General features: G+C 43.0%; 1 protein-coding gene across 3 annotated transcripts in view; it reads left to right on the top strand.

Moving 5' to 3' along the window:
- Window positions 1–411: 411 nt before the first annotated feature.
- BLNK (B cell linker) overlaps window positions 412–27,029 on the top strand; it is a 99,181-nt gene continuing 72,563 nt past the window's right edge. The window contains exons 1-2 of one of the 3 annotated variants that reach the window (XM_082224896.1): window positions 412–476; window positions 5,292–5,354. In XM_082224896.1, coding sequence (XP_082081022.1) covers window positions 474–476; window positions 5,292–5,354 — 66 coding nt within the window. In that variant the 5' untranslated portion in view covers window positions 412–473. Of the gene's footprint in view, window positions 477–2,342; window positions 2,533–5,291; window positions 5,355–27,029 lie in introns of those variants that run through there. The other 2 variants (XM_082224894.1, XM_082224895.1) reach the window with 2 other exon arrangements.

Raw genomic sequence — 27,029 nt, forward strand, 5'->3', positions numbered from 1 at the left:
GAGCAAGTTGCTACAATTTAGCAAGTAGGTTAACAGTATAATTTCCAATTAACTGCTGCTTTAATGGGTACAGTGAGAAATTACTTTAACGACTACAGTAGTCAATCCATGTAAACAAGACTTAGGAATTTGCTTCCTGTTAAGTGGAAGAGGAGTTTTAAATAGTTTGGATTTTTAAAAAAAGACAAGAAATATGCTTGCGTCAATCCCTCTAAATACAAAAACTCCAACATAGGAATGGGAGATTGAGACCTGACTTTAAAGTAATTACTTCAGTCTTTAAAATATATATTAGCACAGAAAATACTAAACAGGAAAAGGAAAAGTAGGATGTGGAACAGAATATCCTCACCCTCCAGTCTTGATGGAAACTTTTGCATTTGTCATGTCACAGTGACTCAGGATTCCCGAACGAAACAAGCTGATTTCTATCGAAATGAGTGATAACTTCATTCCTCCAGCTTTATTTCTAAATGGTAAGGTTCCATTGTATCTTTTTTATTCCACTTCCAAAAATGCAACGTGCTTGCTACTGACTGATCTTTAAAAGGCAGTATTTATGCAGCTTCTATAGCTGTATAATTATATTTATAAGAACATGGTGGGATTTAGCTTACACAAATGCAGCTCTGTTTTCTCCACCGTCTATTTTAGACTGTAAGCTCATTGGGAGAAGGGACCTATGTTGCCTAATTCTGATTCTGCAGTGCACATTAATGACACGGGGCATAGTAACAACAACAACTGCAGAACTCTGTGATCACCAGTGTGACTTAAGTGCCGGAATTTGCTTTGGAAGCAAGAATATGTTGGTGACAAGTAGGGACATCTGAAGACTTGGTTTGACCTGCATTTTTAAGCCAGCTGACCTGATATACACTTAATGCACCAGAAGGCAGTTTCCTCTTCAGGTTTCTGTACTTCTCCAAATTCACGTTATAGTTGAGTACATAAATGCATGCAAAGGATATCTGGAGAGGAAATGCATGCATGCAAAAAAAAATGCACATTTTGTGGAAAGAATACATTCAACATGTGATTTTTGTGTGTGTGGCGTTCAAAAAAATTAACAGAATGTGAAGCTGAGATGGCTGAAATAGGTTGATTCATATATCCCTAGTGCCAAGATATTCTGTTGTCAAACTAACCTTAGTTTGTGTGTGTGTGTTTGGTGGGGACTAGAAAAAGTTCTACACAGTAGGCTTGGCTAATGGGAAGTTCATAGGAGATGCTCTCAAAGCCCAGTTTCTACCTAGCAATGCCCCAATGTGAACTGCAAGGAAAGAACTGGACTTGAAGGATACAATCTCTTCAAGGCCAATTTTGCCATGAAGCTTTTTTTTTGGGGGGGGGACAGGTCCTCAGTTAGGTTTGTGCATCTATTTTATCATGAATATCATTAAGGAGGCTTATTTTGTTTGCTTGTTTATGGCATTTCCGCTCCATGTTTTAACGCATTTGTTCTCAGGGTAGCTTGAACAGCTTTACTGTCATGTAAAACACAATACAGAAAAATAATAGAAACAAAAACAAAAGCGAGGAAACAACAATGAAAACACCTCAAGTTAGTCCCCAAATGCCAGACAGAATGAACATACTTTAAGTCATCTCCAAAAGGAAACTAGAGAAAACCATAAATGGGCTTCTTTTCAAGAAAAGTAATGTAAGAGCAACAACTAAAAAGGCTCTGTTCCCAGAAGATGCCAATCTCAGTACCCCCAAAGGATGCCACCTGGAGCTAAGTTGAAGAACACAGAATGTGAGTGCTGAAAATCCTGAATTAATTTTGTGGATTCTAAAAATACATCTGTTTCTCTCTTCTTTTTTCCATGCAGCAGTGAATGTTGACAATAAATTTTAATAGATTGTCGGCATTTACTGGCATATCACTGAATTTCTGGACATTCACAAATTTATCTGGGGTTGCAAACATTTGCTATAACATATTCATACATACACTTACATGAAACAGAATGGCAGAAATCAGGGCTTCCAGCAATATGTATTTTAAGATGTGATTTGATAAACAATAACACTGGAGAAATCGAGATAAAAGATTTCCTACATACAAAAGTTAATACCACCAGTACATTTAATCCAGTAAACGTCACATTGGCAATACACCATTATCTAAACTTGCTGTTGATGGTGGATATGCTTTTGATCTTTGCTTTGCGTTTAGTGGTGAGACATCTTTGCCTCCTTGTCATGTTCATTGCAGCTTATGAGCAGAATGACTGTCACTGAATGAAATGTGAAATGATCACACTAACAACTGTGCAGCCACTGTAAAGGGACGTGTAGCTTTAAGCAATGACGACCACAGGGAGGGGGGGAAAGTTGCAAAGGACACTTCCTCTAATAACTTCCAGAATCTCTCAGCAATGTTTAGTAAAGCAAACAGTTTCTGCTTTACCAGAAGAAGCAGGTCAGTTTGTCCTTGTTGGGTGACCCAGCATGGCCACAAAACTACCCTTCCGAGAAGAATGTGAGACTTGGACTGCTATTCAAGTGGCAGATCTCCTGAGACAGGTACTGGACTGATATGATATTCTAGACAATTGACTGTACAAAGATTAAGAGGCAGGCATGGTTAAAGAGTTGATGTAAGATTACTCCATTCTTTTTGAAGACATTGGTGGCAAGCTCTTAGAGGCAATATGCCTCTGAAGTTCTTAGCCTAAAGCACCAAGAAAGGGAATATTTCATTAGTCGCCTGTGTTATACTGAATGTTATCACAACATGTATAGTTGCCAGATTGCCATTAGGAATATGAATCTGGGTGCAGAACAGTTAACATATGTAACATTTCAACTTCAAGATCCTCCTCTACATGCAGCCATGAGCAGGCTCATATTCTTGACTTCAAAACTGCCTGCACCCTCTCCTCTTACCCTCAACACAAGGACCTGCCTGGCCATGCAAGATGCAGGGTTCAAGAATTCTTGAAGGGGATCATCCCTCCCCCTCAGCTATGGCGGCCATGTGGCACCCAACAAGTCAGCTGACAGCTTCAAGGGGCTCACCATGCTGTAAGTTATATTAGGGGAAATTGCTTTGCAATACACGTTTATGTTAGGCAAAAATAGGTACATAGATGATTACATTTGGAAAAATTTGCACTAAAATGTTTGATTTTATGAAGATTTAAAAAAAAAATGCACACTGGCATGGAATAAAATAAATAAAATTGTACCCTGCCCATCTGACTGAGTTGCCCCAGCCACTCTGGGCAGCTTTCAACATATATTAAAACATAACAAAACATTATGTACCATGCCGAACCTTGTACTATACAGTGTTGAAAACTGATCTTAAGATTGATAAGAGAGAGAAACTGAAATTGTTAGTTTTGCCCATCCCTGTGCCAGCTCTTGGAGAATCTACTGGAGGACTACTCCAGTCTAGTTTTAAGGGGAGGGTGGGGGTTAACAGCTGAATATTCTTCAATTGTGGACAAGCCCTAAGGAAAGCTTGTAAGATTCATCTGCAGCAGAGGCAAGACAGCAGAGGAATAACAGCTGAAAACAATATTCTTGTGTATGTGTGTACAACCATACTGGTAACCAGTGTTTTTTTCTGGGGAGGGACACAGGGGTACACATACCCCTAAACAGTTTGTGAATCTTTGTACTTTTGTCCATTTACTGTATATATTTTTCCCGATCTGAATTGTAAAATGGTGATTTTCTTGAATCAAACTGAGAGTACCCCTAAACATTTTTTTTAGAAAAAAAAAGCACTGCTGGTAATTGTATGTGGGGCACAGGTGGTGCTGTGGTCTAAACCACTGAGTCTCTTGGGCTTGCTGATCGGAAGGTCGGTGGTTCAAATCCGTATGACGGGGTGAGCTCCCATTGCTCTGTCCAGCTCCTGCCAACCTAGCAATTCGAAAGCATATCAGTGCAAGTAGATAAATGGGTACCGCTGTGGCGGGAAGGTAAACGGCATTTCCATGTGCTCTGGCATTCATCACGGTGTCCCATGAACCGGAAAGCTGCCTATGGACAAACGCCGGCTCCCTTGGCCTAAAAGCGAGATGAGCGCTGCAACCCCATAGTCGCCTTTGACTGAGCTATCCAGGGGTCCTTTACCTTTACCTTTTACGTTTACTGGTAACTGTAGGCTCCCCTTCCTCACTCAGGATAAATATTTATTTTCTTCCTTCTCCTCATATTGCAGCCTTGTTCTCTTCAGTAGTTTGTCCTGTCCTGGCTTCTGAAGCAAGCAGGGGGACGGTATTATTAAACTGATCACACCCTTGTCATTTTCACCATTTGTAGAATGTGTGATCTCACAGTGGCTCTGATGGTGCTAATTAGAGAATAGCTGCAACCCTTGACACACTTAGCAACACTTACTACCTGGTAAGAGGTTATGTGGATGTGGAAGTGAAGCAAGAACTCTGCACTCACAAAGCCTTTTTCTCAAAATATTCTCATTTAGCAAAAAGGGGGTATATAATACTGAGGTATTTATGTCATTAAACAGGGCAATCCTGAATGTGTTTGCTTTTCACTTCTATTTCCTTCTATAAATTCAATGATCTTTTAGAAGTCACATTTTATTGTACTGTTTTTTCCTGACCTTGCATTTCTACAATGGATGTCTGCACCGCAAAAAAAAATTCCACTCCTGCTAACTTCCTCTTTAAATTTAGACATACAACACATCTGTCCATGGTACAGGGTCCAGGTCAAGAAAATATGACGTCTTCAAAATAGTGTTGTGTAAAATAAAAAAACAACAACTCCAAAGGAAATGACCCAGCAATCTTCTAAAAAAGGAACTGTGGAGAACTTTCTACTGAAATACTTAGTACAAAACTTATCCTACCCAAATTGCCTATTAATAGGTCATGTCACTGGCTATTTTACAACACAGGTCACACGTGTGGCATAAGCAACAGCAATTTGAGACACAACTGGATGCCAGCAGGAGGGCTTATGTCTCCTTTTCTGTGGCTCACATGCCTAAAAACTGTTGGTCATTGTGATACTAGGGAGATTATGCCCCAGGGGCTTAGTCTGGTACAGGGATCAGAGTATCAGAATGGGATATAGAGACCCAGGTTCAAATCTCCAGCCAGTCATGAAGTTTACTGGATGACAGTCACCACCTGTTCACTTAACTTACGGTACCTCACAAGGTGGTTGTGAGAATAAATAGAAACTACTTAAAACGAACATTCTTCAAGGCACTATTGTCAGCCTGAAAGCCATCTAAAAGGTTTATGTAATGTACATATCACCAGTTCTAATATCACCTTTCCCTCCCTCTTCCTTTTCAGTGTGGGATGCATGACTGCGCCCGGATAGTGGAAAAATTTAAGATAGACGGAGCTCGGTTTTTGGTAAGCATTTTTCATAATTTCTCTTAGAAATTGTTAACAGAAAGATGGCCTCCCTTTTAGTGAAGGTATACGAGCAGCAAAGATCGTGCCCTCACACTGCATAACACTGATAAGAGTAACACCAATATTCAGCCTCAGAGGCATGAAGGCAACAGAAAAATACCAATATAAAATGAACACAAAGAAAAGTGAACCTTACCTTAAACATATAAGCCAAGCAATATATATTTAGAGTTCATTTCCAATTGTGTTGCAAGAAGTGACGAAATGTCACGTGACAAAAGAACTGGAGGAACTTTCATGGGCTCTTCCACTTTTCATCACAATTTAATACTGCTCAACACCGTTGACAATGTAACATCAAATCCGTGGTAAATTTATTCTTCTGATGGCATTTTGCCAATGCTGAGTGATTAGTTATGTGCAAGTTAGGCTGCTCACAAATATAGAACTATTCATTTAAACTAAAAAGAAAAAGAAAAAGAAATACAGGCACAAATTAAAATTAAAATATTTGGAAAAAGCTTTCCCTGACTTTCCCCTTCACTGACCTCCCCTTCTGTTAGGAGTCTTGCTTTATTTAGACTGTAAGTCTGTGTCTAATTTTAATTTTATATACAGAGCCTGCTTCTTGAAGGAAGACTGTATGAAATTTAATCATACAGGAATCATGAAGAGAAACTAGCATTTTATGGCTGTATGCACTCTGCCAGTTGACGGTCTTGAAATTTGCGCAGAATATGACTCCCTGGAGGGTTTTGTTTTTAGAAGTGTGTGATTTTAGCCCTCATGATCGTAGGGAATTTGTTCTAAAGTTGGGGAACAGCCTGCAGATCAGGAAACAAAAGTACGCTTTATGTGCTATGTTCAGTAGGATAAAGCTGTGAAAACATTATTAGTCTTGTGCCCTGCGACACTCTCCCCCTGTGTACAGGGAGCATGTAAAATAAATAGAAGAGCTATACTAAGTTTAGGTGGCTCCCTAATCCAACAGTCAGAGAATGCAACTTCACTAATACTAATCTGTCACTAACAATTGCAGAACTTGAAAGTCTTGTTATCACCTCATTCATTTGCCTGAGCAAGGAGGGACCATCAAATTACCCTGACACAGCAGCAGAGCATATGCCCACACTGCCCGGGGGGGGGGGCGTGCTCCCAAGGGGGGGGCACAGAGGGTGCCCTCCCAGGCGTGGGATAGCCGCTTGGGTGCCCAGAGTGGCACGTGCACCCCACAGCCGGGGGCGGAGCGAGCCACCCACGGGGGCGAAGCAAGCTGCCGATTTGGCGTGCCACCCGCCCACAACTCCTAAGCCTCCCCCAAGCTGTCAAAACAAAGGGGGAAGGGGGGAATTCTGCTGGCAAAGTGGCGCAGCTCCCCCCTTCCCCTGATGGCTGGGGGTAGGCTTGGGAGTCACGGCAGGTGGCGCGCCAAATGTCACCCCCTCAGCGAAGACACCCGGGGCGGGTGATGACATCACTCCTGCTCTGAAAAAAGGCCCAGAGCTGTGTTTCCTCACCCTACTACACTAACTGCTTTCTCCCTGTGCGATTGGTGCCCACACCCCAAGTCTAATAGCAGCTTGCTCTCCCTGAAACACTGGCAAAAACAAGACTGGTTTAAAGCTTCCAGACAATAGGACCTTCCTTGTACCAAATGAGTTTTCAAAAGTAATCCACAGGCTATTACTGAACTATGGCATGTGTCCTTTATTTTCTACATATATTTCCACACATAAACGTCCATCACACTGGTCCTACTACTCACCCAAATCTGTACCTTCTTTTACCTTCTGTTGTTCATTCCTTGCACACATATTAAATGATATTAAATATTAAGATTTCAAATAATGTAGGGTTGCCATCTTTCAGAAAGTAAAAACCAAGAGTCCCCAAAATTGTCAAGCTTTTTTTCAATTGACTTGCCTAAGATCCAGGACAAAGCGCCCCCTTTCGGAAATTCCACAGGGACATCAATTCCATCTTTGGAATCCCGGTAATGTCTGGGAAAATCCAGACGTATGGCAGCCCTAAAATAATGCAATCAAATCCATTAAGCAAAGTAAACTTTTGGACATGTATGTATTTCACTGTGATTAAAATCATGAGGGCAGAATATCTTCAATGGCATTTTATTTCTCCCTCCTCCCTTTCTAGATTAGACACAGTCCTGCTTTGCAAGGCATTTTTCCAAATTAGGAGACAGTTGATTCAATTCAAAGGGTTTTAAATGCCAAGTTGAGAAGACGCAATTGGCTTCATTTTTCTCAGAGCACTGAACATTCATTACTGAGGGAAGAGAGTGTAGTAACAGAACAAACATATAAAACTATTGCTAGGGGGTGGTTTAGTTTCAGATCATATGTCAAACACTGCACGTTAATTGAAAATGAGTCTGAGCAATTCAGTTGGATAGAGCGCTAAAACCTGGCAATTAACGCCATGCAAATATCCAATGGTGCCATAAAGCAGGCCAAAGCATCTTCAGTTAATTGGTCCAGAATTAAAACAACAAGCACAAAATTTAGTAATAAAACTGGCACTCAGATTCATCCAGAGTGTGCCTCTTTTGCGCATTTCTCAGCCGCCTTGGGCCTATTATAGCCCAACTGCTTTTGTAGTAGTTCTGTGTTGCAGTGACAAACTCATGGCATCTTAAGACTGCTGGCTTGTTGGTAGCCAAAAGGGTAATCATTAGACAATTGCTCTTAAGTCTTCCAAATGGCGCAAAAGCAGACATTGCCTCACCCCCACAGCTAAGGATGATGTAACCTCAGTGTGTCTGTGTGAAGAGAAGCAATAGAAACTGCCATTTAAGCAGGGGAGCGAGACAAACTGATAATTTTCCTTCCTGTTAAACAGTGATGGATTTGCTGCAGGTTGTCTCTGACAGTTGTTAATTGGTGCTAGCCTGCAGGCTCAACGTCTAGATCAGGTACAGGCAACGTGTGGTCCTCCAGATGTTGCTGGATGCCAACACCCATCAGCCCCAGCTTGCATGAACCAAAAATATAGTCAAGGATAATGGGAATTGTAGTCCAACAATATCTGGAGGACCACGGGTTCCGATCTAGATTCAAGCAGGGCCAGGACAGCTGTGAGGCAGAGTGAGGTGGCTGACTCAGGAAGCAGACACGAAAAGGGAAGGGAGGTTGATTTTATTTAATATTTGCATTCTGCTTTTCCAACAACAAATATTGAGCTCAAAGCGGCTCACAGTAACCACAATAGCATTAGGAGGGGGAAAACATTGTAAACACCATAATATTAAACACAGAAACATATAAATAAAGCAAACAACAATAAATTCATCAAAACAGCTAATAACAGTTCAGCAAAATCAAAACATGGGAAACAGCACCAACCCTGTACCAGATGATTTCCTCTCTCTGGGAAGCTGCTTCCTGGCTCATGGCAGCAGGTATCACACATCCCAGGCAATTTTAAACTTGACTTCTTTTCACCCTACTGCTCCCTTGCTTGATCTGGGCACAGGGCTGGACCCAGTCCATCTCCAGCTTCTGGTTCTCTTTGAAAGGTGACCCAACAACAAACAATGGTAAGGTGTTAGAGGACTGAGCTGCATGTGATGTGCATGAGCTAACTTGCACCCCCTAAAATCTGAATTGCTATCCTTAGAAGATGCAGAGCAGAGGAGGATGCTGTCCTGTTTCTAGCATTGAAAGGGGTTTCAGCTGTCAATCCAACCGGCTTCTGTATGTGGAATTGAGAGAGGATGCCATCTTGTCATTTGCTCAGGGAGCAAAACACTGGGCTGGACATGGATTCAAGAGAGGTGTTTGGAGGGTGACACTATTATGAATGCTTTTTTATGTCTGAATGTTGCTCTGGTGTTTTATCTTCCCACACTGAAGCTCAGTGATCATAGATCATTCAGGTGAATGCTGGTATTCATAGCTAGGGTTCTAAAGGAGGTAGGGTCCTCAGCTGATGCTCGAACCCTGTACTGCTACTACTAGCTCCCCACTTTCTGTTTCCAGGCTTTTAGTCTGCATGCCCCTACACTGGGATTCTGAAAAGCTTCTGGGTATGGGTGGTGGGTAATGTCTGTGGTCCCAGGCAATATTATATCCATGAAATTCAGAGCCAGTACTATTGTCATTGGTGTTAAAAAAAGGAGGGATGCCTACTATAGTCATCACCATCCCTTAGCTGAAATTAAAAGACCTCAAGTGATATGCCATAGCTGTGTATGATATTATTTCCTTATAACTGGCAATATAAAAATACTCCATTCAGCTAACTGTACTGCTTTACAATACATAGCCTTATGACAGGAGTTCCCAGCACCAGTATTATAGTGACAATCCTAAAATTATCTTGTAAAAACAGAGCACTTGTATTAATCCCATTTTCATTCCAATGGTTTAAAGTTGTCTCATGCTTCCCATCTTCGCTTCTTTATAGCCTTCCTTAAGATCACTAGCTATTCTGCAACTGCCTTGGAGAACATACAGAGGCCCTTCATTTACAGGCTGCGGCTGATCTCACAAGACCACCAAGCTCCCTTTCCATTTTGAACCCAAAACTAGAGGATGCTCTTAGGTTGAATGGAATTGAACCCAGAGTCATTCCAAAGGGCAACTAGATTCAAGTAGGCAAAGTAGAAAGAACGAGAGACAAACATATTTCATAACCAGTGTTCAAAAACTTATATACAGTGGTACCTCGGGTTAAGAACTTATTTCGTTCTGGAGGTCTGTTCTTAACCTGAAACTGTTCTTAACCTGAGGTACCACTTTAGCTAATGGGGCCTCCCGCTGCCGCTGCACAATTTCTGTTCTCATCCTGAAGCAAAGTTCTTAACCCGAGGTACTATTTCTGGGTTAGCGGAGTCTGTATCCTGAAGGGTCTGTAACCTGAGGTAGCACTGTACTAGTAATGAACTCTTTCTCCAAATGTGGATTATTATGTAGCCAGAACAGTACAATCTATGCAAAAGAGGGAGATATCAGGAAGCTTCATGGCCATAGCCAAAGGGGGGGGAGGGGGGCAGCTGCCCTCCCTAGGTCAAGTACAACAATAGAAATACTTAACTGACCAATCACATCAGTTCTGCCCCCCCCCCCCCGCCCGATAAAAGGCCTGCTCTCCCTAAAAAAGACCTGCCCCTCCCCAAAAAAATCCTGGCTATGCCCATGGCAAGCTTAGGGAAATAACTAGGTTTGCATGGGGGGGGCGAATCTGAGGGTGGCAAAACGGATCAATGAGGCCTGAGCATGCTGGGTGCATACCCTCCAACATTTCTCCAATGAAAATAGGAATGTCTCTTCCTTAATGATAATTTTACTATTTGTACCCCACACATCTTATCGGGTTGCCCAAGCACACTGGGCAGCTCCAACGTATATAAAAACATAATGAAACATTAAACATTTTTAAAAAGAACCTTCCCTATACAGGATTGCCTTCAGTTGGCTTGGGGTTGGAAAACTCCATACCCTCTAACATTTCTCCAGTGGAAATAGGGACAGCCTAAAGGAAAGCAGGACATTCCAGGATCAGATCAGAATCTGGAAAGGCTTCTCTAAATCAGGGGTGTCCCTGGAAAATATCTCGGAGGGTCTGTGAGTGGCTATGTACTGGAGGACCCCCCTCAGACTGGTGGTGTTTTGTGGGTATACACAACATGCCAGATGCAATAATTGTGCATTAATAGTGGATTCATACTGTGCTGTGCACACATCATTCTGGTTTATTGATTGTTCTGTGATGATACCACATTACTGTATCCTCTTTGTCCCACTCTATGGTCTTCTTGAACCATAGAATGGGACAAATAAAAAACAGCCTGGGGGCGGGAATTGTAGTATAAAATGTTACAGGATTTTAGCCAGCGTTTCAAGACATGCTCTGATCAGAAACAGAGCAATATGACCGTTCCCTAACTTTTGCAGACATAAGCAGTATTGAAAGTGGGGCCTCAAATTACTGACTATTGGGTGGGAATGGAATATTTAGGAGGAAGTTGTGGTTGGCTGATAGATCTCACTTGCTCTGCCTGATATTGGTTATTTTAAAATGGAATAAATAGTGGAGGAAATAAGCATTTTTGTCTCCTCCATTTCTAGTTCAAACATAGAAAATACAAAATGGAGGAAACCCCCATGCTCAGTATTTGCATCATCCCTGCATATACACAGCTGTGCTAGAACCTTGGAGAATCTCTTTAGACAATGAGTTGTTTATTCCTGTAACAGTTCTTTTAATCTGTAGTTCTTTCTTAACCTCCTTGGCTAGCTTTATATTTCCTGGCTCCCTCTACTTCCCACATCCCTTACGGCTGGGGAGTGTTGCACTGCCGGAGTAACTATACAGAGATTGCATGGCAGAGACAGTGTCCTTCATTTGCAGGCTGCAGCTGATTTCAAAGGCCACTAAACTCACTTTCCAGTGAGAACCACAATGAAAGGGTGTTTCTGAGGTAGATTTGGATGTAGAGTCAATCCCAAGGGCTACCTTATTTCCTAGTTACTTTTCAGCTTTCAGCTTTCAGCTTTATACTGGCTGCTGTGGCCAAAACATAAATTGAGTGAAAGAGGAAAGATGTCTCCCCTTCTAGATTTGTGGTTTTAAAGAGGAACGACAGAACCGTAGAGTGGGATGGGACATGTTTAACACTTGCCTTGCAGTTCAGTGTGAGCCTAATGCTTTACTATAGCTGTCAAGATATTGCTTCACTGTGTATGTGTTTTTATATAAAGGTATGTATCATCAATAATACTTTAAGTAGAGGAGGGAGCTACATTATTTATGCTTACTAGATGTTACCAATGACAACCGTGGCCTAGTTAATGTACTGTAAGCATGCCAGCTACTGCAGATAAAGAAAGGGAATGGTGCCTTTAAAAAAAGATACAGATAGAATTTACAGTGCTTGGCTATCTGCCTCAAAACACTTTCAATCTATGTTTGCTGTGTTGCGGAAGGGCTACTGTTCATCTTAGAGTTATTCTTTATTTTAAAGCTTTCTGGATTATCCCTGACATATTGTTCTCCACTATATGATGCATTTTTAAGCCTTTTGACTGGTGCAACTCCCATCAGCCCCCAGTCAAAGCCTGGTGTAATCTATTGCTGGCAACATGGGACACTATCAGGAGCATTTATCAAAGAAAGAAGCTGAGGGTTCGAACAAGCAAAGGTTGTTAAAGCAAATGGCATTTAAAGCAAATGAAACGAGGAGACCTATTTTAAAACCTGAGTTTAGAGGATTTAATACAGTGGTACCTCTGGTTTCAAACTTAATTCGTTCCGTAGGTCCATTCTTAACCTGAAACCGTTCTTAAACTGAGGTACCACTTTAGCTAATGGGGCCTCCCACTGCTGCTGCGCCGCCGTCGCACAATTTCTGTTCTCATCCTGGGGCAAAGTTCTTAACCAGAGGTACTTGTTATGTACTGAAGTTCTCACCCTGGGCCAGCAGAGGGATACTGTAGATAGTTTTCACTCAGGTCCACATATGCAAATAGGGGATTGAAAGTGACGTTCAGTGATTGGATAGTTACAGAAAGTGGTTACAGTTACAGTCTAGTGGAGCTCTACATAAGCAGGCTGGCTGAACCCTTCAGTTCTGTTCTGTTCTGGCCTGTGAATAAACAAGAGCTGTTTGAAGGATCGCTGTGTCGTCTGATATGTTCACCCACAACTTAACAGTATTACTTCCAGGTTAGCGGAGTCTGTATCCCGAAGTGTTTGTAACCCGAGGTGTTTGTAACCCGAGGTGCCACTGTAGTTGAGTACATTTGCATTCCTCGGCAATTGCTCTTAGTCTCTTTAACAAGCTATTCCTCCAATGGAATGTAAAACTATAAAAAGCGAAGACATATTTTTGTCTATTTCTTCCTACAAGAGTAAGACAGAAGCCAAGTTAAGCATTGTTGTGTAACCATTAATGTTGATGACTAAACTGTCACCAATCTGTAATAAGCCAAGTAAATGAGTGAGGAGAAAAGGGTCAAAATATGGCAGGTTCATCTAAAACGTCAACACATATACACACAGGCTTAATGTGTTTCCAGTGCTGGGTTTTTAATCCATGCATGATATTAATCCAAAATGCATATGTATCCTTTATTTTGCTATAAGATGCTTCTGTATGATGCATAGTCCGTAAGCCTTAGCATTCCCACTCATCGACACCTCTTGGTGTATGCACAAATTGTAGCTGTGCTGATGTGAAAAGCTAGGGGGCAAAGAGCTGTGAAACTCACTCGGAAAACCACTAAAAACCCTGAGGGAGAGAACTATGAAGGTTTCTGAATAAAACAGCCCTCCCCAAGCTGGTGCCCTCCAATTAAGTTGAACTACAGCTCCAATGAGTCCCAGCTACCATAGCTAATGGCCATGGATAATGTTAGCTGTTGCTCAAAAAAATCTTAAAAGCACCAGGTTTGGGAAAGGCACAATAGAAAGCATAATTTCTCAAGTTGTTGGGGATCATAGCAGCCAATGCCTAGGAGCTAAGCTCCCTTGTCCCCTCTGAATATTTGATGGGCATTGCCATTCAAATGGTGTCTGTGTGCTGTATCTTATGCAGGGTGGTGCTTACCTGGGCTCCCCCCTCCATATTCCCTTGTTGAGAATGGGGAGCTACCAGTTCCCTTTCCAGTTTCTAATGCATCAGCAAGTTATTTCTACAACTACTACTGCTAGCTGTTAATGTACATTTTACAGGGAAACAAGCAGAAACAATCCTTTCCCTATGAGGAGTTTCCACTCTAAATGTTGATAGTGAGAGAGGGTAAGAAAATCCCTTCTGGATCGAACCAAATACCGGTACTTCTTTAGACTAGCATCCTGTTGCACAAAATGGTCAACTAAACCATGGTGGTTGTTACTCATTGGGGCTATAAAAAAAGGTAAAGGACCCCTGATAGTTGTCCAGTCGCAAACAACTCTGGGGTTGCGGCGCTCATCTCGCTTTACTGGCCGAGGGAGCCAACGTTTGTCCGCAGACAGTTTTCCCGGGTCATGTGGCCAGCATGACTAAGCCGCCTCTGGTGAACCAGAGCAGTGCACAGAAACGTCGTTTACCTTCCCGCCGAAGTGGTACCTATTTATCTACTTGCACTTTGGCATGCTTTCGAACTGCTAGGTTGGCAGGAGCTGGGACCAAGCAATGGGAGCTCACCCCGTCACGGGGATTCGAACCACCGACCTTCCAATTGGCAAGCGCTAGGCTCAGTGGTTTAGACCACAGCGCCACCTGCGTCCTAGTGCCACTTGCTATAATAGATAATAATAATAAATTATTTATACCCCACCCATCTGGCTGGGTTTCCTCAGCCACTCTGGGCAGCTCCCATCAGAATATTAAAAATCCGATAAAACATCAAACATTAAAAACTTCCCTAAACAGTGCTGCCTTCAGATATCTTCTAAAGGTCAGATAGTTGTTTGTTTCCTTGACATCTGATAGGAGGGCGTTCCACAGGGCAGGTGCCACCACCGAGAAGGCCCTCTGCCTGGTTCCCTGTAGCCTCACTTCTCACAGGGAGGAACCACCAGAAGGCCCTCAGAGCTGGATCTCAGTGTCCGGGCTGGATGATGGGGATGGAGACACTCTTTCAGGTATACTGGGCCGAGGCCGTTTAGGGCTTTAAAGGTCAGCACCAACACTTTGAATTGTGCTGTTATTGTGGAAAGCAGGGAGGCCAACAGGAGGTGGAGCCAGAGCCAATGACAGGCAGAGCCACACCCTGACTTTTCTGTAAGCCAGAAGGCAGGCAGGGGGGCTAGTAGAGCCAGGCCCCTTCCACCCTAATGGACCAGCTTCCATTGCAACCAGATGCCTATGAGAATCCCACAAGTGCAATAGTCCTCTCTCACTCATGATCATCTCCAGAAACGGGCATTCGGAATCATACTACCTTCAATACTAGACATAATATATATCCGTCATGATGAGTAGCCGTCATTAGCCACAAATATGTCTAATTGCATTCTGAATGCATCTACATTCTCAACGCAAAACAAGCCAACCCAAATTAAAAAGTGGGGGGGGAGGAATGCTAGTACAACAGCAAGGATGGTTTATCATAAAAAGATAGGGTACAAATGCAAAAAAATAAATAAACATAAATAACTCATATTCACATTAAATATAGATCAAAAGAATATCCTTTGATGTCTAACCCTTTGTTCTTAAAGTTTTACAGCTATATTTTCAAGTAAGATGAAAGCTGTTACTTGGAGGTAACATACTCTGGGTGCTTGTAAGAGGCTTTGTAAAATACCCCCCCTTAAAAGAAAAAAGAAAAATAATCCCATTCAACAGTAGAGAAACTTGGAAAATTCACCCAGCATTTACATCTATTAAGTCATGCCCAGTTGCTGGCCCATAGTTTTTAAAAGTAATTTTCTTAAATCTCATTTTAAAGAGAGCAAGAACCTTTTCCACCAATTTCAGTGGGATTTAAGGCAGAGCAAATAACTTTCTCTGTATTGCATCTGAGAGGTGATATAGTAGCCACCTTCAAATATCAAAAGGGCTATCACATGGAAGATGGAGCAAGCTTGTTTGCTGCTGCTTCAGAGGGTAGGACCCAAACCAAAGGATTCAAATTACAAGGAAGGAGATTTCTTTGGGAGGAAAATAATGAGATCTATGATCCACATGTGGGAAAACAAAAGAACTGGTTGAACACCTGGATTCAAAACACCAGGCTTTATACACTCTCTAGCAGGAGAAAGCCCCCACCGGAGAAAGTTAAGCAGCTGTATAGCAAGGGAATGTAGGTTGTTAGACCCCTATTATATTGGCTTACAGTACTCACACCTTTGTTTGCCAGAGGGCAATGAACAGACCACACACTATTAAGTAAGTTTAAAATACTTTACTTACAAAACCCAAAGGTCTGATTCATGTGTTATTCCATGCCACAGCAAGGAAAACACAGGTAGAATACGCTTGGGTACAAAATACAGAAATAGCTTCAAAATACAGAAATAGCTTCAAGCATGCTGTCTGAAGTGAGGGGTCTGACCTAACTGAGTCTAAGAACACAGCTCTGTGGTCTTAACCCCTTCATGTACTAGCACTCACACATTTTTGACTGTAATTTCCCACAATTCTGACTTAAACATAAGAGCTGTTCAACCAAGGAAAGGACTACCTCAGAAGGTGGCGGACTTTTGTTCATTGGAAGTTTTTAAACAAAGGTTGGATGGCTGTATGTAGCTGTGATTCCTGTATTGCAAAGGATTGGACTAGATGGTTCCTGAGATCCCTTTTAACTGCAATTCTATGACTCTCTCAACACCCCCTTCAGCAAAGAGCTGCTGATAAGAAAAGGGACCCTCTGCTCCCCAAGAATCAGAAACTGTAGTTTGCCCCTCGCAGACCTATAATTCCCAGCACCCTTAAACTACAGTTCCCATAATTCATTGGGGGTACTTTAAATGGGCTTTACATTTATGGTACATATACAGCCGCCATTTTATATTCATGGTGCCTTTGGGGAAGAATTTGGCAGAAAACGCATTGGCCTCAATAAATATTTTCTCTTGTGCCTTTTTCCTTCTTTTCTTCTTGTCATAATACCAGATAAGTTTGCCACAAGACAAGCCAGTGGGCTGGTGACAGCAGCCAATCATTATCACTTTTATTCTAACTATTACTCCCCAGCCCGCATGGTTCTTATAATAGTTTGGCACCTACTTCCAACCACACAAAGCTTGTCTGAGCTTCTCAAATTACATTTAAAATTATGCTTAGCTAGCAAAGCGGTTAAAGGTGGAAAGGAACTTCCTTGATGGCTTCACAGAAAAAGTACAGACTGAACACTCAAGATTTCCCCTCACTAATATGATGACTCCATCCTGCCTTCTCCTAAATTACACCATCTGCTATGAATATGAATGAAGCCAAACAAGCAATGGCAGGCACAGAAGAAGCCAGAAGAGAAATCAGCATAGGCCTAATCACTAATTAGTGTCAACCTGCAATTGTTCTCAACTTAAAAGGCAAAAACCACCAGACTTTTCAGGGTTGCCGGCTATCTGCAAAAGGGGACAACTATTCCTTTAAGAGATTTGCCTAAGAGCCGCTCAGGGGCTGTGTCAAGCTTTCTTCTCTGCGGGAGTTCTTAAAGGAACAGCAGTCCCCAACTGGGCTGGAACTGGCAACTCCCGGTGAAACGCGAACAATCTGTCCATTGTCAGCATTCTCTGCCAACGAATGAAAACTAGCAGACATTCCTCTCAGTGAAGCAGAGGAGGTTATTAAAATATTTATCAGCCATTCCATATTTTAAAACCGAGGGAGTTTGCCCCCGTTACAAACAAATTCAAAGGAAACAGAAAAAAGGCTCCGATTGCGGAGGGTTGTGGTCCCCCCCCCACCTGCTAGCCCTGTTTGGTTCCTCAAATTTTAACATTGTGTAATCTTGTTCCAAATTTTGATTGCATTTGTTAACACACACAAATGTGTGTGTGTGCGCGCGCGCGCAGTCTGGTGTCAACCAGCATGGGGAGAGACTGGTGAGAAAATATGGTCCCCAAAGTTCTCCCAGTCCTGTGCATAGCAGGGAATGCTTAGATGTCCTGATCATTTTAGAGCTCTTAGGCTCCCATCCTATACATGCTTACCCAGAAATTAATTCCAGTGAACACAGTGGGACTTGCATGTTTACTGCACTAACTGCAATTCACTTCATTATCCCTCCTATGGACAATCTACAGCCCAATACCTGTCCTGACTATTGTATAAAATAGTATGTTATGTCAAGGGTTGCACTGCTCAAGGCAGTGTTGTACAGCTCCATGACCCCCCCCCCCCGCTCATTGGCTTTTACATAAGATGAGCCTGCTGAATCACTCTAAAGGCTCATCCAATGGCCAGTCTAGCTCTCACAGTGGTACCTGATGCCTGCAGGGTGCATGTGAACAAGATCAACAGCAACTGGTAATTCAGAGGCATCTGACAGTGGAAGCAGAACCAGAACCACTGTCTACCGCCATTCAGCACTGGTAATGCTTCCAAGTTTGGTTTTACTTTTCACAACTAGAAATGGTTGCATTAGGAAGCTAAAATAAATACCATGTTAAGAAAGGGGACAAACAATGGCTTCCTACAGAGATAGCCCATTCCCATCATCCCTCACCATTGCCCATGCAGTTTGGGGCTGATGGCGTAGGGCATCTCGTTTTAGGAGGTGAAACTTAATTTTTGCAAATTGCTTCAGTTGTGGAGAAGCTTAAAAATATTTCGGTGGTATGAGTAATTCAAATCTGCTACTAATTCTTGTAACTGGACCACATTTAGCTTGGTAAATCTACATTTGATTAAAAAAGCACATGAACTGATCTCAGAAAACCAAAGAAGCTTGATTTTACCTTCTGAAAATGTCAGGTAATACTATAAAATAATTAGTTTCTCCACATAAAACTTATCCTACTAAGCATACAACATTGCCTTGTAATCATAAAACATTAGAAAGTAATGGTATCGGTTAATAAGAACTTTACCCAACAAATTTCATCAAGTCTTGCTTTGTTCTGGGACATCAGTCACCAACTTGTTTCTTGGCCTCACATTTCTCATGTGTGTACATCCTACCTGCTGCTTCTATGACTTGTTTCACACACCTCTCTATAGACTGAGCATGGCAGGGCCACTGTGGACCTTGCATGGGCTTTTCAATGAACTTATTTACTTCCACTGAGTAAGTCTACATGTCAAAGGAGGTCCATATACCCGCCAGACCAGTCCATCAGTTCCAACAGGGACAAAGCACTGGGACTGATGGAAGATGTCTTCCTTGGACATAAATATCTCCCAGTACGCCATCATCTCCATCCCTCAAGTCAACGATCTTTTAGACACCAGCTCTCCTCTCCTGTCACCCGAGCTCAATGGTCAAGTATGAGGAGGTTGCAGTCACACAACAACTGAAGGGCCCATGTCTATCTTATAGGTTCACCCACTCCCCTGCCCGCATCAATGAAAAGGTCAGGAATGGCAAACAAATTTGAAAGACATCTTGCCTAACCATAAACTATTCCCTTATATTGCACCAATTTCGTGGAGTGTTGGGTGTATTCTAGGGCACACTGTGAGTTGAGGAGACTGGGTGATATCAGCCAAGGTCCTAGGGTTTTGCTGCTCCTAAAGGAAAAGAAATAAAGCGAAATGCTCGATTCCACATGTGTATGTTTAAAGTTCATTGTTAAAAGTAGCTTCGTTTTAACTGTGGTTGATTGTCTTCGGGTGCTTCTAGAAGCTATTGTTCCCCTTGTTAACTCTGCAAATGCTCTAGGGAAGCCAGATGGCATCATAGCATGAAGGCAGAGCCAGACGGTAGCCCTTTTTGGATCACGCAGCTGCCATCTGCATTGGTGAGTGAACAGCTTTGGCGAGGGGTAGTCCTATGCCACCCTGTTCCAATTTCCAAACAGGAATAAAGTCCCTTCTTGTGCTTCTTCCTGCCTGCTGAACGGCAAGAGATGGAAATGCACCCCAGTGTAGTGCTCTCCAACCTGCCGGCAACCCAAATAAACTGTGCAATGCCTGTCTGGCGGGTCATCAAAAGCCTATTAGCATGTCATCAGGTGGAAATAGCAGTTTGTGAACTCTGTTGTTCCTTGGCCCTCAAATTCTTTGTCCCCTACCTAATTTCCATAGCAGCCAACGAGAAACCGACAACTTTCTGAAAATAGAAGCCAGCATTATTTTATTAATTTCACAGTGAGGTTTTTAGAGAGTTTAGATTTTACAGATCAATATCTGTAAAAACAAGAACTGTGGGCTCCCCCCCTTTTTTTTTTTAGAAAATCTTTGTCTTTTTCATAAAGAACAGTAAATCTGCATTAAAGTAATTTCCCCATAACTGCCCTCTCTGCTCATTTGCAGCTCGTTTAAGAAATTGGTTTTTCTACTTCCTGATTTGAGAAGTTGCGCCAGCAGAGAAAGTATAGCTTTTTATTGCTCTTCGGAGAGTTAGCAATTTAATTGCAAAAGAAAAGCTGGCATTTGTAGTGAAGCTCTAAGGAAATGGAACCTTATATCTGAAGGGATGAGATCATTGCTGATGGCAAGGAGCCACTAATGAAAAACAAAAGCTGCTTTGGCAAGTAGCGCTTAGTAATATTTAGTAAGCCATTAAGTAGTTTGGTAACAAAATTGCTTTAATTAAAATTGATTGAAATCCCCCAGTTAACACTGTGTTTTGATTCTTCTTGCTTAAAGACGATTGGCTTCCCACTGACAAATACCCTAATAAAACTGTTACTTAAGCTTTCCTAACACAGAGGCTGAAGCTGAATAACCACAATCTATTGTGAAAATCCATGCACTGCTTGCCTTATGCGCATAAGCAATTGTAGAATTTCAATATCATTTACTGCTTTTGAGGGAAAGAGAGAGACTGAGGGGGCGCATGCATTGGTAAACACCCGCAGTCTACAACAGCCTGAAATAAACAAATTGTGCAATACCCCTGGTACACATCTTCTTGGTGAGTAATGGGTTGTGATTTGGTAACCAACATAAGCTACCACTTGCAGCTCATTCTCAAATCCTGCTTCAGCTAAATGTCATCTTTCTGCAGAAGAAGTTGTTCAAAGCCATTGAGACAGCTATCAATCTCGCCTCGCTACAGGATTTCAATGGAGCAATCTTGATCCTTCCTCCCAAGTATCCCCTGAAGCAGATGAGGATCAGGTGCTCAGGAAGTTGTTAGATGCCAACTCCCACCAGTCACCACTGCCAATCATCTGGGATGATGGAAGTTGTAGTCCAAACCCATCTTTGCACACGTTTGCCATCTGTGTCTTGAACCAATTGACCTACCTCCCTCTCCCCTCTACAGCACTTCATAGAAAGCAGGGGGGGTTGTTAGGCGAAGCCAGCTTGCTTCTGTAGAGCAAGAGGATAGATGAGGTTTCACTATATGCTGGCATGATGGTGCCAGTGCCTGATCATTTTCTCTGCTCCTCTTCACAGTAGAATTCTGAACCAGGCTGCTTGACTGATGAACAAAGGCAAGCTTCTGGGTTCATTCAGCAGTCTGGTTTTTTTGTCAGTAATGCAAAACTCTATTGAACGTTGAGGTACAGAAATGAAATTTAGGTGCACTCATTCTAGGTGTAATTCCACAGTTCAAATTTGTGAAAATGTTGAACCTGTGCCTGTTTTCAAAGAGGTGTGTGGGAAAATCCTGTGCAAAGCAATCTAAGCCAGCTAAAATCAAAGCTTTGCAGCATCCTTGGCTGTCTGATATATTAAATGGGTACGTTTAAGATATTTGTTGAGTGGAGACAAAAAAATTGTAACCAAACATGGGGTGCCAGTTCTTCAGTGCAAAATGTTTAAATTCATGTAATTCAGCCATTTTTAAAGCAAATTTTCTGAGATTTGGTCCCATCCAACCCCTGCCCAATCCATTCTTATAGGACAGCGGGTGCTTCTCATGCTGGCAAATTTGTGGCAGAAGTCACATACCGTCATACCTTGGTTGACAAACGCCTTGTGACTTGAACGTTTTGGCTCCCAAACGCCACAAACCCAGAAGTGAGTGTTCAGGTTTGCAAATGTTCTTTGGAACCCGAACTTCCAACGCGGCTTCTGATTGGCTGCAGGGGCTTCCTGAAGCCAATCAGAAGCCGCATCTTGGTTTCCGAACATTTCCGGAACGGATTCCGTTCGACTTCCGAGGTACCACTGTATTATCATTGACATCATAATGACAGCCTGCATTCCTTGCTCCCTGCTCCTTTAACCCAGATTTAACATTTCTTGGCAAAAAACAAAAAACCAATGTTGTTGGGTTTTTTAATGTTGTCAACTACCTACCAGTATTTAGGATATCTCAACAACCCATTTTCAAACTAAGCACCCAAATCTGGAAGCACCAGAGCCAGACCTACTCTTAGGCAGAGTGAGACTGCTACCTCATGCAGAAGTCACTGGGGCTGGGAAGGGGCAGCAAGGTGTTGGAAGACACAGCTGTGTATGCCACACAACCCAGCCTGCAGCCCCTTCTACTATCCTGCTGCCCTCAGGTGCAGCAAAGGATGTGGTCTCCAGTCTGGTTGTCTTCTTCTGTGTATGTGAAATGCTGAGGGAGAGACCTTGTCTTTTGCCTCAGGCAGCAAAATGCCTTGTTGTTCCTGTTTACACTCCCCTCCTTTTCTCATTCTCCACTGAGCTATTTCCCACACTTTCTTGTTTTTCTCATCCAGATGCAGAACAGGAGAGAGAGAGAGAGAGAGAGAGAAACAGCTACTTTGGCAGTCAGTGTCAGCAGGGAGCGGTTCTGCAGTTCCCAGGCCCTCAGCCAGCAGGGACTCATTAGAATACAGAGGTGACTGACCACAGTCTTCAGTCACAAGCTCTTCCTTCCATTAAATTCTTGTAAACTCTCATTCTCCCCCTCCCCTCCAATCCAAATGTTTGCCTTGTGAATAGTGACTGAGGAAGGATCTACACAAGATGATGGTGCTTAAGGATGTGGTAGTGTTAGTCCTTCGGCTTCAGTTACTGCTGGAGTTTAACCTGTGTTCTCATGTCAGCACTCAGCTCCAATCAGTTTCATTTCAAAGAGTCATTAGGCTATTGCAAAAAGAAAAGCAAATTTAGCTCCCCCAAAATTACATAATCAAAATGAAGCTGATGCAAATCAAATTTACAAACGTGCAAGACTGTTATTTAACAGCAAGGCACTTGTATAAGAGCCAAACTAAACAGGACATTTGATGCATATAAGCATTTCGCATATACATTTTTAAACATTTAAATATGACCCAGAGGAGGGAAACAGGTGAGGGGTGATGAGGATGGGATTTAACCAGACAAAACTTGCCTCAGAGACTACAATTATCTCTGGGAGGAAAGCTTCCACTGGGCTTGATGAGGCCTGTGACCCTCACCTGCTCAGAGTCTGCTCCTGCTGAGGGATCACAACCCTCCTGCCAGAGCTAATGAGCCCCACCTGGCCAGCTAATGAGCTGGGCTATGGGCCCTTGCCTGCCTCAGCCTCCTAGAGCACCTCTCCTGCTGCTCCCTACATCTCAGAGTCTGCCATGTTCATGGAAATAGGGGGCCCTCTGGCTCTGAGGATGGGTCCTGCTGCTCTGGTTCCTGTGCATTGACCTCCATCCCCCTGCCATCCTCCCTCACACTGTGAGTACTTCCTTCCCCATCTCCTGCTTGCCCCTGTGTGTCCCAGTCCTGGCTACGCCTCTTGTCATGATCCTTTTCCTCCTCCCTTTCGTCCTGCCACTTCATGAAAAGGGTTTAGTTTAGGGAAGGGGGTTGGCAGGGTTGTAATGAGGAAGCAGAGAGGAACAGTTAAGCTGGCAAGTATCCTGCAGAGCAGGAGAGGCTATGGAGAAAAGATACTGATACTATGGAATAAGTTGGCATGTTTTGGGTACTGCTGCTGTGAGCTCCTCCATAAGCAGGTTCAGGTTATATATCTGTGAAATTAAAACCATATCTCTTAAAGACACTTCAATCTCTATTGTGCCTCGTTTTTGAACCCTGGTTAAATGCCAAGACACCTGGAATCTCGTGCACAGCTGGGCAGGGGTTGGGGTGACCTGTAACAATATGGAACATCTTTTAAAATTGCCTGACAAGAGTGGAGATAGATTTGCCTTTCCTTCTGGTGCAAGCAGCATGCAAAACATATACAGTAAAGCCCAAATCCTTTACTGCCTCAGCTTGTAGTTGAACTCAGCAAACGCAGGTCTTTAGAGCAGGGAAATCTCATGGCCCATGACCCAGTACTCAGATGAGAGCAAAGTTCAGGATACCAAGGGGGAACGGCCAGCTGGGAGAACATCCAGGGCTCTCCCAGCTGGAAGACACTGTCCTGTCATTACCCTCTGACTCGGAGAATGAGTCTTCAGCATCTCTGCCTCCTCAGCCTTTCAGAAGCTAAAGGCTACAAAATAAGGTGACGGCCCTTGAACCAGCAAGTCAGCTCCTCTAGGGAGGTGGAGCCTGCTACACTCCAGGCCTGCTCAGAGGACATGAGTCTTGATTTGGCTATAGCTTCCTCCCAAAACACTTCGTATGGCCGATTTAGGAGGGCCACTTGGAGTTGTCCAAAGCCCTGTATCTTCCCTGCCTCGCTAAGGCTCTTGACTTTGCCTTTTTCTCCTGAAAGATCCAAAGACACACACATACTGACAGGCTGGGAAAGGTGTGACTATCCTGATGTTACTGGACTACAATTCCCATAATCTCTTATCATTGGTCATGCTGGCTAGAGGTACTAGGTACTGGGAAATATCCATAGGGCTACAAGTTCCCCACCCTGGCTTTAGAGCGTTTTCTTGCAAGAGGCTGAAAGGCAGGAAGTGAAAAGCTTTGTCAAGCTAAAGGGGGCGGGGGAGTCATAAAAAATGAGGAGGTTACTGGGATAAAGCCACATTTGAACCATTTTGTTTTATCATCATCATCTTTTTTTCCTTTTTTTCCTTTTTTTCCTATAAACTCAAGGCAGTAAATATGAGTTTCTTCCCCTCCCCCTTTCCATTTTATACCTATTTAAACCCTATGTGGTACGTTAGGCTGAGAGATGGATATTGCCTAGGGTCAACCAGAAGAATCAGGCAGCGTTCTAATATAACATAGCCCATGGATGGCAGAAACCTGATGCCCCTCCAACTCTCATCAGCCCTTGCCAGCATGGTCAGTGGTCTGAGATGGCTTGAGGTGAAGGACAATAATGGCCTGTTCTGTACCCCTGGCACATCTGACGCTGTGTTGCCCCCTCCCAAATCACTAAGTTCTTTGGGCAGGTAACAGTAAAAACATTAAAATACAAATTTTAACCATAAGATTTAGCTTTATCTCTTGTTCTTGGTGCTAGGTATGTCCAGAAAGTCAGGTTTCCATGGAAATATTTGAGCTCACTGCAAATCAAGAGTCAAAGATTGATCCATCTGTGCCAGAATTGTTTATTAACTGGCCTAACCTCCCAAGCAAAAGGCTTAAGTATGCAGTTGATAGTTAGCATTGCTACCTGATTAGGAATGCACACATTGCATATTAAGTTCCATCCGGCAGTGGGCAAAGTTGGATGCAGTGCAGTGCTGGTGCTGTGTCTATTGGTGCTGGGGAGCTATCAGCAAGAGCTCCAGGTTGGCAGTGGCTATACATATTTGCACATCTGCAGGACGTTGCCACTGCCAGCCCAGAGCTCTCCCAACCTCACTGTTGCCTTGGCCCACCCCACCTTGATTGTGGTGAGCAGCAGCAGCAGCAGTGCAGCTATCAGGAGGGCACTACAGCCACTGCGTCCTTCCTCATGCATTGCTGCAGCCTCCACCCTGTGTAATGCTCCATGATTATTTGAAGGAAAGGACATCTGAATATAAGAGCCCTGTTGCATCAGATGCAAAATCTGTATCCCAGAGTGGAACGCAAGACTAAGCTCAAAATGTGTTGCATTAGTAGAGGAGGGCTGATCTGGGTGATTGCATTCCTAACCCACAAAGTCTATTCTGGATGAGAAATGAGCCCATTTCCCCAAAATAAAAAGTCGTTATCTCTAGGGCTGGATTTCGCTTTTAGCTGACCTCTGGCCACACTGTCAATATTCAAAGGGGCCAAGAGACACCCGTGTGTTCCACCACAGGAAACAGTCAATTGACCTTTTAATTCTGAGCAAGCCCTTGAAGTTGTAAACCCCAAACAAAAGGAATCTGACATCCACATTTAATTGACTCCTTTTCTCTCGCTCTCTCCGAGCAATTCCCTATGAATAGAATCAAATGCTGAACTCAGATCAAAAGGTATCTTCCCATGACCAGGCAGGCTGGGTGACAAGATACAAAGCGTTGCTGAGTTGTTCAACAGCTTTCTTAAAACTAGGTTATATAGCTATGAGAGATTTCATTTGCCCAGAATTCTAGGGTTCCTAAAAAGAAAATCAGCATAATTTTTAGCAACAATGTTGATCTGCCTTACTGAAGATTATTTTTTTTTTAGTTGATCCCCACCCTCGCATTCACGCCCCTTTCTTCAACTCCAGAACAACTAAGGCTGCAATTCTATGCACACTGTTGTGGGAATGATGTTCACTGAAACGAATGGGACCAAAGTAGACATGCTTTTGGGATGCTCTACATGGAATTCTGTTACAGAGAGGATTGATTTTGTATCTTCTGTCTTTTGAAAGGTCTGGAAAGGGATGGGGAAACTGGGGCTCTCAAGGTGTTGTTGGACTCCACCTCCCAAAGTGCTTTGAGACATGTGGGTGAGAAGTGTGTATAATTTTTTAAAAATTAAATTATTCCTGACCACAGGCCATACTGGCTATGGCTGATGGAAGTTGGATTTCAACAACGTTTGATGGATCAGTGGTTAGACATCCCTGATCCAGAAGATGGAGGGGCTTCTGGGAAGCAGTTCTCTAGGTTGAAGGAGGACCATGCTCCACCTAGGAAGGCACAGGAGAAGCTACTGAAGGTTCTCCCCTGTGGAAAGTGTCCTGAGCCTTCTCTTCACCTGAGCCTTCTCTTCAGAGCTGGGGACCATGACAGGCTGGGCCCCTGAAGGCACTGACAACCATCTTAGAAATGTCATTCAAATAGAAAGCAAATCTAGCAGGTATGTTACCTAGAGACAAAAATGGACTTCCCACATTGAATGCAGGGGGAGAGCATCAATGTTTGTATTAGTCTCATGAACGACAACTA

Source organism: Podarcis vaucheri (assembly GCF_965113315.1).
Source record: "Podarcis vaucheri genome assembly, chromosome: 5".
NCBI lineage: Eukaryota > Metazoa > Chordata > Lepidosauria > Squamata > Lacertidae > Podarcis > Podarcis vaucheri.